The 18,032-nt window shown below is 44.0% G+C and overlaps 1 protein-coding gene across 2 annotated transcripts in view; it reads right to left on the reverse strand.

The window, feature by feature from the left end:
* The window catches only part of selenos (selenoprotein S), a 37,126-nt gene extending 20,163 nt beyond the window's left edge, over window positions 1-16,963 (reverse strand). The window contains exons 1-2 of one of the 2 annotated variants that reach the window (XM_072564901.1): window positions 16,882-16,963; window positions 14,805-14,948 (exon numbers count right to left, since the gene is read on the reverse strand). In XM_072564901.1, coding sequence (XP_072421002.1) covers window positions 14,805-14,948; window positions 16,882-16,909 — 172 coding nt within the window. In that variant the 5' untranslated portion in view covers window positions 16,910-16,963. The remainder of the gene's footprint in view (window positions 1-14,804; window positions 14,949-16,881) is intronic. The other variant, XM_072564902.1, reaches the window with a different exon arrangement.
* Between the last annotated feature and the right edge of the window lie 1,069 nt (window positions 16,964-18,032).

Raw genomic sequence — 18,032 nt, forward strand, 5'->3', positions numbered from 1 at the left:
TGCCACACAAACACCAGACAATGATCATTTCCAATAAGAGACAATCTAACCATCCCTCTTGACATTCAAAGGCATTACAGTCACTGCACACAGAGGCGACATTGTGACTCAAGTGCTTAGCACTGCTGCCTACAGCACCAAGGACCCAGGTTCAATTCCACCCTCTGACGACTGTCTGTGTGGAGTTTGTGCATTCCCCTCATGACTGTGAGAGTTTCCTCCATTCATAGAGTCATAGAGATGTACAGCCCGGAAACAGACCCTTCGGTCCAAGTCGTCCATGCCGACCAGAAATCCCAACCCAATCTAGTCCCACCTGCCAGCACCCGGCCCATATCCCTCCAAACCCTTCCTGTTCATATACCCATCCAGATGCCTTTTAAATGCAGCAATCATACCAGCCTCCATCACTTCCTCTGGCAGCTCATTCCACACATGTACCACAATCTCCTGGTCCTGACCACATATTGCAAAAGGTTAGAGAAGAAATTGCGTGGGCCCTGGCTTATATTTTTGCATCATTGTTAGCCATGGCTGAGGTCCTGGAAGACTGGAGGGTAGCGAATGTTGTGCCCTCATTCAACAAGAGCTGCAAAGAAAAATCTGGAAACAATAGACAAGTCTAACATCTCTGGTAGGTAAGTTATTTGAGAAGATTCTGTGGGATAGGATATACATGCATTTGAAAGACAAGATTCGATTAGGAATAGTCAGCATGGTTTTGTGCATGGGAGATCATGCCTCAAAAATTTGTTAAACAGTTCTTTTGTTATCAGTTAAACAGTGCATTAGTCGGGGTAAATAAAGGGTAGGAGAATGGGCCTGTTTTGACATTGTAGGCATTCTAAAACAAAAAGCGACCAGGAAGGATGATGAGGCCAGGGTGGTAGACCTAGTCTGTATGGATTTCAGTAAGGCCTTTACATCGAACATAACAGTGCAGTACAGTCCCTTCAGCCCTCAATGTTGAGCCAACCAGTGGAACCAATTTGAAGCGCATCTATCCTACACTATCCCATTTCATCCATATGTTTATCCAATGACCATTTAAATGCCCCTAAAGTTGGCACGTCTGCTACTGTTGCAGGCAGTGCATTCCACACCCCTACTACTCCAAGTAAAGAAACAAACGCTGACATCTGTCCTACATCAATCACCCTTCAGGTTATAGCTATGTACCCTCATGCTAGCTATCATCATCCTCAGAAAAAGGCTCTCACTGTCCACCCTATCTACCCTCTGATTATCTTATATGTCTCAATTAAGTCTCCTCTCAACCTCCTTGTTTCTAATGAAAACAGCCTCAAGTCCCATAACCTTTCCTTATAAGACCTCCTCTCTATACTAGACAACATCCTCATAAATTTCCTCTGAACCTTTTCAAAAACTTGCACATCCTTCCTATAATGTGGTGACCAGAACTGTATGCAAGCTCCATGTGCGGCCGCATCATAGTTTTGTTCAGCTGCAACATGAACTGGTGGCTCCGAACTCAATCCCTCTACCAATAAAAGCTACACCGTATGTCTTCTTAACAACCCTATCAACCTGGGTGGCAACTGTCAAGGATCTATGTACATGGACATGGAGATCTATCCGCTCATCCACACTACCAAGAGTCTTAATATTAGCCCAGTACTCTATTTCTGTTGCTCCTTCCAAAGTGAATAATCTCACACTTTTCCACATTAAACTCCATTTTCCACCTCTCCATCCAGCTCTGCAGCTTATCTCTGTAACCTCAACATCCTTCAGCACTATCCACAACTCCACTGACCTTAGTGTCATCCACAAATTTACTAACCCATCCTTCTACACTCTCATCCAGGTCATTTATAAAAATGACAAACAGCAGTGGCCCCAAAACGATCCTTGCAGCACACCACTAGTGACTGAACTCCAGGATGAACATTTCCCATCAAACACCATCCTCAGTCTTCTTACAGCTAGCCAATTTCTGATCCAAACAGCAATCACCTGCAATTCCATGCCTCCGTATTTCCTGCAATAGCCTACAGTTGAGAACTTTATCAAATGCCTACTGAAATCCGCATACACCGGATCAACCATTTCACCCTCATCCACCTGTTTGGTCACCACCTCAAAAAACTCAAAAAGGTTTGTGAAGCACAGCCTACCTTTCAGCCATGTTGACTCTCCCTAATCAATGTATTCCTCTCAAGATGATTATACATTCTCTCTCATATAATCTTTTCCAACACTTTACCCATAACCCAAGTAAGGCTCACTGGTCTATAATTTCCAGGGTTGTCACTACTCACCTTTATGAACAAGGGAACAGCATTTGCTATCCTTCAGTCGTCTGGTACTAATCCTGTAGACAATGACGACATAAAGATCCTCCCTGGCTCCCCAGAGAATCCTTAGATAAATCCCATCCGGCCCAGGAGACTTGCTGTTTTCACACCCTCCAGAATTGCTAACACCTCGTCCTTGTGAACCTCAATCTTAACCAGTCTATAGTCTGTATCTCAGTATTCTCCTGACAACATTGTCTTTTTCCAGTGTGAATACTGACGAAAAATACTCATTTAGCGCTTCCCCTACCTCCTCAGACTCTATGCGCAACTTTCCACTACTATCCTTGATTTTCCCAAATCTTTCTCTGGTCATTCTTTTATTCAAAAGCTTTAGGGTTTTCCTTGAACCTATCTGCCAACAACTTCACATGTCTCCTCCTGGCTTTTCTTAGATCTCTCTTGAGGTCTTTCCTGGCTAACTTTGAACTCTCAAGCACCCTGAGCCTTCACATCTCATCCTAACACAGTTAAAAATCACACAACACCAGGTTATAGTCCAACAGGTTTAATTGGAAGCACACTAGCTTTTGGAGCGACGCTCCTTCATCAGGTGATAGGGAGCGTCGCTCCAAAGGCTAGTGTGCTTCCAATTAAACCTGTTGGACTATAACCTGGTGTCGTGTGATTTTTAACTTTGTCCACCCCAGTCCAACATTGGCATCTCCGAATCATCCTAACACAAGCCTTCTTCTTCCTCTTGACAAGCGAATCAACTTCTTTAGTAAACCACAGGTCACTTGCTCAACTACTTCCTCCCTGCCTGACAGGTACATACTTATCAAGGGCATGCAGTAACTGTTCCTTGAATAAGCTCCATAATTCAATTATATCCATCCTCAGCAGCTTCCCTCCCCTTCCTATGCATCCTCAAGATTGCCGAATCGTATCATAACTGCCTTTCCCCAGCTATAACTCTTGCCCTGTGTGACATACCTATCTCTTTCCATCACTAAAGTAAACATAACCGATTGTGATCACTATCACCAAGTGCTGACCTACCTCCAAATCTAACACCTGGCCTGGTTCATTACCCAGTACCAAATCCAATGTGGGCTCACCCCTTGTTGGCTTGTCTACATACTGTGTCAGGAAGTCATCCTGCACATATTGGACAAAAACTGAAATACTCAATCTAAAATACTCAAACTACAATATTTGTAGTCAATGTTAGGAAAGTTAAAGTCCCCCATAACAACTACCCTGTTACTCTCGCTCCTATCCAGAGTCATCTTTGCTATCCTTTCCTCTACATATCTGGAAATATTTGGAGGCCCATAGAAAACTCCCAACAGGGTGACCTCTCCTTTCCTGTTTCTAACCTCAGCCCATACTACCTCAGTAGACGGGTCTTCTAATATCCTTTCTGCCACTGTAATACTGTCCTTGATAACAATGCCACGCTCCCCTCTTTTACCACCTTCCCTGTTCTTACTGAAACATCTAAATTCCAGAACCTGCAACATCCATTCCTGTCCTGCTCTACCCACGTTTCCAAAATGGCCACGACATCGAAGTCCCAGGTACCAACCTAGCTGCAAGTTCACCCATCTCATTCTGGATGCTCCTGGCCTTGAAGTAGACACACTTCAAACCACCTGCTTGCCAGTGAACTCTTGCGACCTTGAAACCATATTTCTGACCTCACTACTCTCAACCTTTTGGACACTGGAACTACAATTTAGGTTCCCAGCCCCTTGCTGAATTAGTTTAATCCTTCCTGAAGAGCATTAGCAAACGATCCCCCCAGGATATTGGTACCCCTTTGCTTCGGGTGAAGGCCATCCTGTTTGTAGAGGTCCCATCTACCCCAGAATGAGCCCCAATTATCCAGGTATCCGAAACCCTCCCTTCTGCACCGTTCCTGTAGCCACGTGTTCAACTCCTCTCTCTCCTTACTCCTCACCTAGCACCTGGCACGGGCAACAAACCAGATATAACAACCCAATTTGTTCCAGCTCCAGGCTTCCACCCTAGCTCCCTGAATTTCTGTCTTAAATCCCCATCTCTTTTCCTCCCTATGTCATTAGTGCTGATGTGGACCACAACTTGGGCCTGCTCCTCATTCCCCTCAAGGATCCCGAAAACACGATCAGAGACATCGCTAACCCTGGCACCTGGGAGGCAACACACCAACTGTGAGTCTCTCTCGTTTGTTCCCACAGAACCACCTTCTGTCCCCCTAACTATGGAGGCCTCAATGACTAATGCTGTGCTCATCTCCTCCCTTCCCTTCTGAGCAACAAGGACAGACTCTGTGCCAGAGTCCTGTTGCCCATGGCTTACCCCTGGTAATTCGTCCCCCCCAACATTATCTAAAACAGTATACTTGTTATTTGAGGGGAATGGCTACAGGGGTTCACTGCACTGCCTGCCAGTTCCCTTTCCATCCCCTGACAGTAACCCACCTTTTTCTATTACCTGAGGTGTGACTACCTCCCTGTAACTCCTCTCAATAACCCCCCTCGCCTCCCAAGTGATCCGAGGTTCACATAGCTCCACCTCCTGTTGCCTAACGTGGTTGTTTGAGCTGGAAGTGGGTGCACCTCCTGCAGCTGAAGTCAGCAGGGACACTAGTGGCGACCCTTACCTCCCACATTCTGCAGGAGGAACATTCAACTGGCCTAACCACTATTCCCACTATTCTAAAATCCCAAAGAGACTGTAGAAAAATAAAGAATTTTTAAAAATTAGTTCCCTTACCAATCCGGCACACAGAACATTTTTTTTGGTTAGAGGAGGAGGATGTGTGAGAGACACTATCTTAGTAGTGTTTCAGGTAATGCAACCACCCAAATATATTACTTCACTTACTCAGCAGTTCCATGTCTGCTCCTGCTCAGCGTGCACTCAGCCCTTTCACAAGGTAAGTTTTTGAATCAGCCTTTGATAAGGTTCCACATTAGTAAGCTGCTCTGGAAGGTTAGATCGTGTGGAATTCAGGGGTAGCTGGTAGATTGGATACACAATTGACTTGGTGATAGGAAGCAGAGGGTAATAGAGAAAGGTTGCTTGTTGGACTGGAAGCCTGTGACTAGTGGACTGCCTCAGGGCCTATTGCTGTTTGTTATCTGTATCAATGATTAGGATAAGCATGTACAAAGCATGATTAGTAAGTCTGCAGATGACACTAAAATAGGTGATATCATGGACAGTGAGAAAGTTATTGGAAATTGCAGCAAGACCTTGATCAGCTGGGAAAGTGGGCTGAGAAATGGCAAATGGAGTTTAATAAAGATAAGTGTGAGGTCTTGCATTGTGGAAAGTCAAATCAAAGTAGGAGGTTCATGATGAATGGTAGGGCCTTAAGGAGTGTAGTGGAACACCTTGGAGTTCAGGTGCACAGTTCTCTGAAAGCGGAGTCTCAGATAGACAGGGGAGTGAACACAGCTTTTGGCACACGGGCCTGCACCAGTCAGGAGACGGAGTATAGAAGTTGGGAAGTTATGTTGCAGTTGTACAGGACTCATCCACAGACTCGATCAACAAACACATCGACCTGGACCCAATATATAGGCCACTACAGCGAACTGACAATCGGAAGCGGCAGAGACAGGCCACTATAAATGCCGGAGGAAACATCACAGAAGCGCTTCACAGGAGGCTCCCAAGCACTGAGGATGTCACCTAGACAGGGGACGAAACGTTTGCAAGACAAATTCCCAGCTCGGCGAACAGAACCACAACAACGAGCACCCGAGCTACAAATCTTCTCCCAAACTTTGAACAGGACATCTGCCTCACAGTGCCAGGGACCTGGGTTCAATTCCAGCCTCAGGCAACTGTCTGTGTGAAATGTGCATATTCTCCCAGTGTCTGCATGGGTTTTTCACATGTGCTCTAGTTTCCTCCCACAATCCAGGTTAGGTGAAATGGCCATACTAAATTGCTCATATTATGTAGAGGGATTTGTAGGTTAGGTGCATTGGTCAGAGGTAAATGTTGAGTAATAGGTTAGAGGAAGACCATAAGACATAGGAGTGGAAGTAAGGCCATTCGGCCCATCGAGTCCACTCCGCCATTCGATCATGGCTGCTGGGCACTTCAACTCCACTTACCCGCATTCTCCCCGTAGCCCTTAATTCCCCGAGACAACAAGAATCTATCAATCTCTGAATGGGTCTGGGTCGGTTAGACTGTTGGGCCAAATGGCCTGTGTCCACACTGTAGGAATTCTATGAGAATACAAGCCCGGTTTGCCCAATAAGGGTATAACAGCAAACGAAAGGAGACAGAGCAGGGTCAGATGGTATTAGACGTTCTATGGACAATCCCGAAAATGAAGGTATGCGGTGGGAAGCTCATTCCACACAAAGCTAAAGATTTTGTCATCATTCACAGGATAAGTATCACTGGCTCAGTGAGCATTTGTTGTGCATCCCTAATTGTGATTCGGCTACATATAGGTCATAGTCATTTCCAATACAGGAGGAGCAGTTTCCAAATATTACGTACATTATTGAACACAAACCATCCCCCTATAAAGGAACCCAGTCAGTGCTATTCCCATTCAGTCCCCATGATCCTGAAAGTTTATTTCCTACAACTTGATTGAGTTTTTTGAACAAATGATAAAGATTGATGGCAATGGACATTGTCTGTATTAATTTCAAAGTGTTAGCAAGGTTAGATCACATGGAATGCAGGGAAAGCTAGCCATTTCAATACAAAATTGGCTTGAAGATAGGAGGCAAAGGGTCGTAGTGGAGGGTTGTTTTTTCAGACTAGAGGCCTGTGACCAGCGGTGCGTCGCAAGGATCTATGCTGGATCCACTGCATTGTCATTTATTTAAATGATTTGGATGTGAATACAGGAGGAATGGTTTGTAAGTTTGCAGGTGACACCAAAATTGATGATGCAATGGGTAGTGAAGAAGCTTATCGTAAAGTACAACAGGACCTTGAGTAGATTGGCCAAGGAGCGGCAGGTGAGACTTGATTTAGTTAAGTGTGAATTGTTGCATTTTGGAAAGGTATATCAGGACTTATGCATTTAATGTTGGGTTCTGTGGAATGTTGTCGAACAAAGAGATCTTGGAGTGCAACATCACAGTTCCTTGAAGGTGGAGTCACAGATAGACAAGGTAATTAAGGCGGCATTTGATAAACTTGCCTTTATTGGTAAATGCATTGACTATAAAGTTGGGGTGTCATATTGTGGCTGTATAAGACATTGGTTTGGCAACTTTTTGAATACTGCATTCAATTCTGGTCTCCCTGCTAAAGATTTGTTATAACTTGAAAGGATGCAGAAAATATTTAAATATGTTGCTAGGATTGGAGGGTTTGAGTTACAAGGAGAGGCTGAATATGCTGAGGCTATTTTCCCTGGAACGTCGGCAGCCGAGGGGTGACACTATAAATGTTTATAAAATCATGGAGGGGTATGGATAGGATAATTAGACAAAGTCTTTTTCTCAGGGTAAGGGAGTCCAAAACTAGAGGGCATAGGTTTAAGGTGAGAGGGCAGAGATAATAAAAGGAACCGAAGGGGCAACCTTTTCATAGAGGGCGATTCATGTTTGGAATGAACTGCCAGAGGAAGTGATGGAGGCTGGTATAACTCCAACAATTAAAAAACATCTCATTGAGATGGCAGGGTTTAGAGGGAAATGGACCGAATGCTGGCAAACCCTAAACTGAAGGGTTTGTGCACCTTGCAATTTCATTTTGAAATCATTGATAATTTCTGTAGTGTTCCAGGCCATTATCAGTTGCTGCCTCACAAGTTTTTCCTCAATTTCACCTGCAACGTTTGCCCAAAAACTTATATGACTTCTCTCTCTGGTTATTGCACCATCATTTGAAAGGAAGATTTTATTCCTTGCCTGCCTTATTTTAAACCTCTCCAATCTTGTTTGTCCCAATCATCTCCCCAAGATCTGCATTCCTCCATGCATAAATACTTCTCCAATCTAAACCTATAATTGAACCTTTGCATCTCTCAAACCATTGTGATAAATCTCCTCTGCACCCTTTCAAGACCCTTTGTCTTTCCAACGTGTGGTGACCAGAACACTCTCAAGTGGGGCCTAGCCAGAGCTTTTTAAAAGATTCTGCACAACATCCCAGCTTTCCCATTCAATAGCTGTAATTTATAAATCCCAAAGATCTTATAATGCTTTGCTAATCATCCTCTCAATCTGTTCTGTCACTTTCAAAGCTTGATGTCCCTCTGTCCCTGCACATTTTAGAGCTGCTCCATTAACCCTATATTACCAGTCTACATCCCTTCTGTCAATTTGCGGGAGCCCAAATTTTTCTGTATCAAATCCCATCACCATTTGTCTATCATTTCTTCTAACCCATCTTTGCCCAGGGAAAGCAGGGAATTTGCATCATCCCCACTGTTTGACATCATTAGCAAATACTGAAATTTTACTCTCTACAAAAGTGGCCCTAGTACTAATCATTACAGAATGTCATTATTCACCACGCTCCAGTCTGAAACTGACAATTGATTAGATTAGATTAGTTTACTTACAGTGTGGAAACAGACCCTTCGGCCCAACAAGCCCACACCGCCCCGCCGAAGCGCAACCCACCCATACCCCTACATCTACCCCTTACCTAACACTACGGGCAATTCAGCGTGGCCAATTCACCTGACCTGCACATCTTTGGCGTGTGGGAGGAAACTGGAGCACCCGGAGGAAACCCACGTAGACACGGGGAGAATGTGCAAACTCCACACAGAGAGTCGCCTGAGGCGGGAATTGAACCTGGGTCTCTGGCGCTGTGAGGCAGCAGTGCTAACCACTGTGCCACCGTGCCAACAGAATTGATACTTTCTGTCCTTAAGCTATTTTTAAAATCCAAATATACACCAATCCTTCTATTCAATGAACCTCAGTTTTGCTTGTTTCCTTTTTTCCTGATTAATGATTTAAAAGCCTTCCAATACAGATGTTAGATGAACGGATGCATAGTTGCTAGGACTGTCCGCACACCTGATAGTCTCCAATTCTTAGGCACTTCCCATGTCTACATGTGTGTTTAGAAGATTATAATAACTTTTTCACTACCTCCAGCTTCACTTCCTTCAGTAATCTGAGATGCAAACCATCCAGAATTGGTGGCTTGTTTCCCCTTAACTTGGCCAGTCTTTCTGGTACCTCCGCCCTTGTACTTTTCACTGTATATTCCCTCCTCCATCACCACTTTCACAGATATTTGTCAGACTCCTCTTCCTTCATAAATACCGAGACATGTCCGTAAATTGTTCTAGCCTTCCCTTCACCTTTAATTTAGAATACCCTTTATTGTACTCTGTACTTCAGTACGTGACAATGTCGCCTCTTATGACACCATCTTAGGTACACTTACCTAGGTACAAATCTTGGAAACAAAGAGGAATAAAGAGAAAACTATGAGCCTTTGACAATATTCTGGCAATGGTTAGGGTTAGTCTCTTCTGCAGAACTTGCCATGCCTTCCAGCCAAGCTGTTCCAAAAGTTCACTGTTTTGCCCAGCATAGTCATCGCCTTCTGACTTTCCCAGCTCTCCAAGACAAATCCTCAGAACCCACTCCAAATCTTAACGGCCCACTAATTCCTATAATTTCTTCCTGAATTCTAATAACACAGAGCCATCCAACTGTTCTCAACTCCTCACTAAGTCTTTCCCCTTGCTTTTTGCTTGTAACCATTAAGTTTCTCAATCTCAAGTATCTGCCCATTTCCCCTTAATGGGAACCACTTACATCATCTTTTAAACAGAAAAACAAAGAACATGCTCTGCCATTCAACCCATTGGCTTATCTTCGATCTCAATGCCATATTCCTGCTTTCCTTCCTATAATCTTGTTATCTTTAAAATCTAAAAGCTCTTCCTTTAACACATTCAGTGACTTGGCATCCACAGCCTTTGTGGTAGAGAATTCCACATATACACGATCATTTAAGAAATTTCTACTCACTTCAGCCCTAAATGGCCTACTATCCATACTGTGGTTGTGAGAACGGTTTCAGGCAGAATGTTCCAGATCCTTAATGGATCTACTGTGTTAAAATATTTCTTTGTATCTCCCCTTTTGGTCATTGTTCACCTAATCCATGAAGGGCTCAGAAGGACCCTTTGAGTATTAATACCAGCACAGCTGAAAGCAGAGTAATTGAAAAGCTTGCACACAGTATTTCAGGGCCAAATCAATAAAAGTGAAGAATTGTGATTCCCTTGTGAAGTCTGATGAAATTTGATGACATATTACATTCATGTCCAGAAGGAACTGCTGAAAAGTTCTTGGAATCTATCTTGATCGTATTTACTTTGTCATGCATTGCAAGATATTCAATCACAGGCATATTTACGACGGTGTTAATTCTGGGTGTTTGGCAATATTCTCTTAATAACTCCTCTGGATCTCACACTTTGTCGACATTTCAAAGAAATTACTAGTTCCTAGTCAGATTAGAACATAGAAAAGGCCATTTGGCCATGATGTTGTGCCAAGATTTAATCCTAATGTCAAATATAGTAACTTAACCTATGACCCCTCAACTCATTGCTATCCATGTGCATATCCAGCAGTTGCTTAAACGTCCCTAATGACTCCGATTCCACCACCACCGCTGGCAATGCATTCCAAGCATTCACAACTCTCTGCATAAAGAACCTGCCTCTGACATCTCTTTTATACCTTCCTCCTAATATCTTCGAACTAAGACTTCTCGTACCAGTCAATCCTGCCCTGGAGAAAAGTCTCTGGCTATTGACTCTATCAATTCCTCTCATTATTTTGTACACCTCGATCAGGTCTCCTCTCTTTCTCCTCCTCTCCAGAGAGAAAAATCTAAGCTTATTCAACCTTTCTTCATAAGGCAAGCCCTCCAGTCCAGGCAGCATCCTGGTAAACCTTCTTCTTCAGAGCCCTGCGGGACCCCACTCAACACTGACCTCCAAGCAAAATACTTCCCATTTTCAACCACTCTCCAAAGCCTCTGCATCTTTCCTATAGTAGGGCGACCAGAACTGGACACAATATTCCAAGTGTGCTCTCACCAGGGACTTGTAGAGCTGCAGCAAAACCTCGCGGCTCTTAAACTCGATCACCCTATTAATGAAAGCCAAAACACCATATGCTTTCTTAACAATCCTCTCCACTTGGGTGGCAACTTTGAGGGATCTATGTACTTATACACCCAGATTCCTCGGTTCCTCCACACTGCCAAGAATCCTGTCTCCAATCCTGTATTCAGCATTCGAGTTCGACCTTCCAAAATGCATCACTTCACATTTATCCAGGTTGAACTCCGTCTGCCATTTCTCAGCCCAGCTCTGCATCCTGTCTATGTCGCGCTGCAGCCTGCAGTAGCCCTCTATACTATCGACAACACCTCCAACCTTTGTGTCATCTGCAAATTTACTAACCCACCCCTCAACCTCCTCATCCAAGTCATTTATAAAAACTTCAAACAGCAGAGACCCAACAACAGAGCCCTGCGGGACCCCACTCAACACTGTCCTCCAGGCAAAATACTTCCCATTTTCAACCACTCTCTGCCTTCTGTCAGCCAGCCAATTCTGAATCCAGAAGCCAAATCTCCCTGTATCCCATACTTCTTGACTTTATCAATGAGCCTATCATGGGGAACCCTATCAAATGCCTTGCTGAAGTCCATCCACTGCTCTACCATCGTCAACCAGTCTTGACACCTCCTCAAAGAACTCAATAAGATTTGTGAGGCATGACCTGCCCCTCACAAAGCCATGCTGGCTGCCTTTAATCACACTATGCTTTGCCAAATAGTCATAAATCCTATCCCTCAGAATTCTTTCCACAACTTTGCTGACCACAGACGTAAGACTGACTGGTCTGTAATTGCCAGGGATTTCCCTATTACCCTTCTTGAAAAGAGGTTCAACATTTGCCTCCTTCCAATCCTCTGGTATGACTCCTGTGCAGAGTGAGGAGGCAAATATTCTTGCCAGCGACTTAGCAACTTCCTTTCTCCCTTCCCAGAGCAGCCTAGGATAAATCTGGTCTGGCCCTAGAGACTTATCAATCTTATTGTTTTCCAAAATTTCTATCACATCACCTTCATCAATCTTAATCTGGTCAAGCCTGTATCCTAGCTCCTCTAAGTTTTCATTTACAACAAGTTCCCTTTCCTTGGTGAAAACCCAAGCAAAAAACTCATTTAGAGCTTCCCCTATCTGCTCAGATTCCATGCACAAGTTCCCTCTGCTATCCCTGATTGGCCCTACCTTCTCCCTGCTCATTCTCTTATTCCTCATGTATGAGTAAAACGCCTTTGGGTTCTCCCTAATCCTCATTGCCAAGCCTTTCTCGTGCTTCCTCCTGGCTCTCCTCATTCCATTCCTGAGCTCCTTTCTAACAAGCCTGTAATCCCCTAAAGCTGCGCTAGATCCTTGCTTCCTCCACCTTACGTAAGCTGCCTTCTTCCTTTTGATGAGAAGTTCCTCTGTACTCGTCACCCAAGGTTCCTTAATCTTACCCCTTCTTACCTGTCTCAGAGGAACAAATTTGTGCATCACTCACAACAACTGCTCCTTAAATAGTCTCCACATGTCTGCTGTGCCCTTTCTGTGGAACAACTGCTCCCAGTCTGTACTTCCCAACTCCTGTCTGATAGCGTCATAATTTCCTTTTCCCCAATTAAATTTCTTCCCTCGGTAATTGCTCCTTTCACTCTCCAAGGCTATACTAAATATGAGGCAGTTGTGATCACTTTCACCAAAGTGCTCTCTCACCGTGAGATCTGACACCTGTCCTGGCTCGTTGCAGAGCACCAAATCCAAAATGGCCTCTCCCCTCGTCGATCTGTCTATATACTGAGTCAGGAAACCCTCCTGAACACACCTGACAAAAACGGCTCCATCCAAACCATCTGCACTTAGGAGGTTCCAGTCGATATTGGGAAAGTTGAAATTACCCATAACAACCACCCTGCTACTTTTGCATTTTTCTAGAATCTGCTCGCCTAGGAGATCCTCAATCTCTCTACTGCTATTAGGGGGTCTGTAGAAAACCCCAATGCGGTAGCTGTTCCCTTCCTGTTCCTAACTTCCACCCATACTGACTCAGTCGACAAACCTTTGTTTCTGAAGCTGTGATGCACTCTCTAATTAGCAATGCTACACTCCCTCCTCTTTTTCCACCCTCCCTATTCTTGTAACATAAATTTGGCAGTCTGGTCTAGGATTGTAACAAGTTGTAAATAGGCTCTCTTAGCAATGTTCAGAGGCTCAGCTAAGGGTAATTCAGTTTGCTTCAGCTTGGATTTCATTGTGAGGTCCTTTGTTCAGGCCCATCCCACTGGAAGTAACAGTTCTTCTCTAACTACATTATCAAATCCTTTAATTATATTAAACAGCAATCAATCAACTCAATCTTTTATATACAAGATGTGGAAGTGGAGGTGGAGGTGCCGGTGCCGGTGCTGGATTGGGGTGGACAAAGTTAAAAATCACACAACACCAAGTTATAATCCAACAGGTTTATTTGGAAGTACTAGCTTTGAGCGCTGCTCTTTCATCAGGTAACTACTGGGGCAGGATCATAAGACACAGAAGCTATAGCAAAAGATCACAGTATCATGCAAATGATACAATATATTGAATAGTTACCTGATAAAGGAGCAGTGCTCCGAAAGCTAGTAGTTCCAAAATAAACCTGGCGTTGTGCGATTTTTAACTTCTATATTCAAGGAAGCACAAACCCAGCTGAGGTCCACATAATTTAGCCTTGATTATTGTTCTGCACTGCACCCCTTCCAAAGCCATTACATCCTTCCCGAAATTTGGGCTCAGTGGCTAGCACTGCTGCCTCACAGAGCCAGGAACCTGGATTTGTTTCCAGGTTTGGGTGACTCTCTGGATTTTGTACATTGTCCTTGTATCCACGTGGGTTTCTGCTGGGTGCTCCAGGTTCCTCCCACAGTCCAAAGATATGTAGACCATGTGGAGCAGCTATGCTAAAGATTGGATTACAGGAATAGAATGGGATCTGGTTCTGTGTAGGATGCTCTTTGGATGGTCTGTGCAGACATAATAGGCCAAATGACCTCTCTCCACACCGTAAGTGTTCTATGAAATATGGGGCCCAGAACTGGAGTCAGTTTCTCCAGATGGGATTATGCCATGGCATAATTTCTAGCCACTTGTATTGCAACCACATTACAATAAAGGCTGACTGCTAGCTCCTCAACATTGAGAAAACAGTTGTATCTGATTTTCATGGGTGCAAAGTAGATGATCTGACTTCCCATAGAGTGTACCATTGTTTGGTCCAGTCTGACTGAATGGAGAAATCAGGAAACAAATTACAAAATAATCCATTATCACCAATGACTTTCAGAATTCTCTCTTTTTAAAATTCTAGCTATTCTTTTATGTATTTGAAACCTTCAAAGTCAAGAGTCTGTTATTGCTCTGCACTCAAGGCAGAATGGCAAGTTTACAACACGCTCAGAAAGACATGACAGCATATTTCACACAAAATGCAAATAAGACAAAGTCTGTACCAAGCTGAGCTTCAGAAGCCTGCGTCCGCTTGTGGCTTCTTGACTGCAACACACCGTTAATCCTCTGCAACATGTAGTAGACAGCAATGCAGCTGAAGAGGATGTACCAGCCATATTCAGACAGAATGTTTAACACCTGCGTCACTGAAAGGAAAATGGAATCAACTGTTGACACTATTTTTACAGCATGGTAAAGCAAGTGCAAATAACTGAGCTCAGATTTGCTCATTACAGGCTTCATGCTGCTATTAGTTTGTTAAAACCTGGTCCTCTGCTGTGTCCCTGGAGCAAGCACAGCTGCCAAGTCCCCTGCTCTTGATCCCTTTGAGTGACTCCTGCTAGATTTGGGACAACAATATGCTTATTATCCAATAGTTTTGTGACGTATCTATAGATTTGTGTGTAAGTATCTTTGAAACTGATCGGAATTCTTGGGAATGTAACTGTCAAATATATGGCAACTTGGGCCTTTATCAGCAGAGTTATTGAGTAGAAAGACTGGGGGGGATTATACTGAACTTTAATCAAACTCTGATTGGGCCACATGTAGAGCTAATGGAACAAGGTTTAAATAGCAAGGTTTTGGGCATGAAATATAAATATAAGTGGTAATGAGCTCGAACTTGCTCCCCATCAGCACAATAGACAGGAATAAGGAAACACATATAGGGCTACAAGGATCAAATGGGGGAATGGACTGCTCTACAGAAACCAGCATGGATTCGATAGGCTGAATGGCTTCTTTCTGTGCCATAATACCTCCATGAGTTATAAATGATTAATGTACATTTGGCTTGATGTATTCGGTTTATCATTGCCACAGGTACAGAGATTGAAAAATATATTATTTTACATGCTAACCAAACAAATCATACCTTACACCAGGTACAACAGAGTGATAGAACAAAATGCAGAATATACTGCTACAATTGCAAAGAAGAATCAACTCTAATCCATGAGATCTCCTTTCATAAACCTGATAGAAGGGAGGAAGCTGTTCTTAAATCCATTGGCACATATTTTCAAATATTTGTATATTCTGCCTGGTGGAAGACAGTATAACTGGGATGGGAGGTTTTCATGACAGACTGGACTGTGTTCATCCTCTCTGTAATTTCCTGTGGGCAGGGCAGTTGCTATACCAAGCAGTGAAGGTTTCTATGGTGCAGTTATAAAAATTGGCCAGAGTCATTATGAACATGCTGAATTTCCTTAGTCTTCTGAGGAAGTATAGGCATTGGCGTGCTTTTGTGATGGTAGCGTCAGTGTGGATGGACCAGGACAGATCATTGGCGATATTTATCCTTATACAATATATGCACACACGATACTGACATCTTTAAATATATGCATACAGATATGAACCAAGAGTAAGCTACAATGCACCTGACTGTCACTAAATCAGGATGTCATAGCTGACAGTGGCAAATCAGCATGCAACCTTGCTTGTTCCTGCCACGTTCGCTGCACTTCTTGCAACTCTGTACTTCCTGCCACCTACTTCACATCCTAACACCAACCACCCACCTGATTCACCCCTTTCCCTGATCCCGTCTCCCCCAATTCACCCAGTTCCTTTAACATTGCACATTATTATCCCCATCCGTCCACCTCCCCCCACAATTTTCCTCTGTTCACATCCATCATTATCCCTATCCCTCCATCACCCCCTCATTTACCATCTTCACATTCTTCCTGCTAACCTCCCCCATACTCAGCCTCTTCCCTCCACCTCCCTCCTCATTTAATCGCGTTCCTCATCCGCTATTCCCCCTAATTTACCCTTTTCTCTCTACCTCCCACTGCAACACCCTCTTCTCTCATTTGCCTTACACTCCGTTCACCACTGGCCTCATTTCCCTCCCTCCCTCACCCCCTAATTCCCCACTCATCCGCTTCCTCCTCCCCCCCCCCCCCCCTCCCCCTCCCTCCCTCCCTCCCTCTCCCACATTCCCTCGCCGTCTCCCCGCTCCCTCCGCTCCTCTCCCCCCGGTCTCCCCTATCCCCGGTTCCTGTTTTGTTCCCCGGTCTGTATTAAGTCCCCACCCCCCCAGCTCTAACCGCTCTTCTCACTCACAACCTGTCGTCGCCTTTAGTTCCTCCATTGCTCCACTTCCGGCACCGGGCGATTCACTTCCGCTCTCCACCGCCAATCAGACACAGCGGTGACGTGGCCCATGGGGCGTCCAGGCCTTAAAGTGGCAACACACCCAGAGCCTGTGGGGTCCACCCGCTGGTGCGCGGCTTCCTTCTCCACTCAAAGGGCCACGTGGATATCCGAACAATACTAACACAATACATGGATGTGCGCATGTGCAATCAGGCAGCACATGTGTGCATCATTCTGTACATGTGTGCATCATTCTGTTTATGTGTGCATCATTCTATACATGTGTGTATCATTCTGTTCATGTGTGCATCATTCTGTACATGTGTGTATCATTCTGTTCATGTGTACATCATTCTGTACATGTGTGCATCATTCTGTTCATGTGTACATCATTCTGTACATGTGTGCATCATTCTGTTCATGTGTGCATCATTCTGTACATGTGTGTATCATTCTGTTCGTGTGTGCATCATTCTGTTCATGTGTGCATCATTCTGTACATGTGTGTATCATTCTGTTCATGTGTGCATCATTCTGTACATGTGTGTATCATTCTGTTCATGTGTGTGTCATTCTGTACATGTGTGTATCATTCTGTACATGTGTGCATCATTCTGTACATGTGTGTATCATTCTGTTCATGTGTGCATCATTCTGTTCATGTGTGCATCATTCTATACATGTGTGTATCATTCTGTTCATGTGTGCATCATTCTGTACATGTGTGTATCATTCTGTTCATGTGTGTATCATTCTGTACATGTGTATATCATTCTGTTCATGTGTGCATCATTCTGTACATGTGTGTATCATTCTGTTCATGTGTACATCATTCTGTACATGTGTGCATCATTCTGTTCATGTGTGCATCATTCTGTACATGTGTGTATCATTCTGTTCATGTGTGCATCATTCTGTTCATGTGTGCATCATTCTGTACATGTGTGTATCATTCTGTTCATGTGTGCATCATTCTGTACATGTGTGTATCATTCTGTTCATGTGTGTATCATTCTGTACATGTGTGTATCATTCTGTACATGTGTGCATCATTCTGTACATGTGTGTATCATTCTGTTCATGTGTGCATCATTCTGTTCATGTGTGCATCATTCTAT

Source organism: Chiloscyllium punctatum, chromosome 48 (genome assembly GCF_047496795.1).
Source record: "Chiloscyllium punctatum isolate Juve2018m chromosome 48, sChiPun1.3, whole genome shotgun sequence".
In the NCBI taxonomy this organism is placed as follows: Eukaryota; Metazoa; Chordata; class Chondrichthyes; order Orectolobiformes; family Hemiscylliidae; genus Chiloscyllium; species Chiloscyllium punctatum.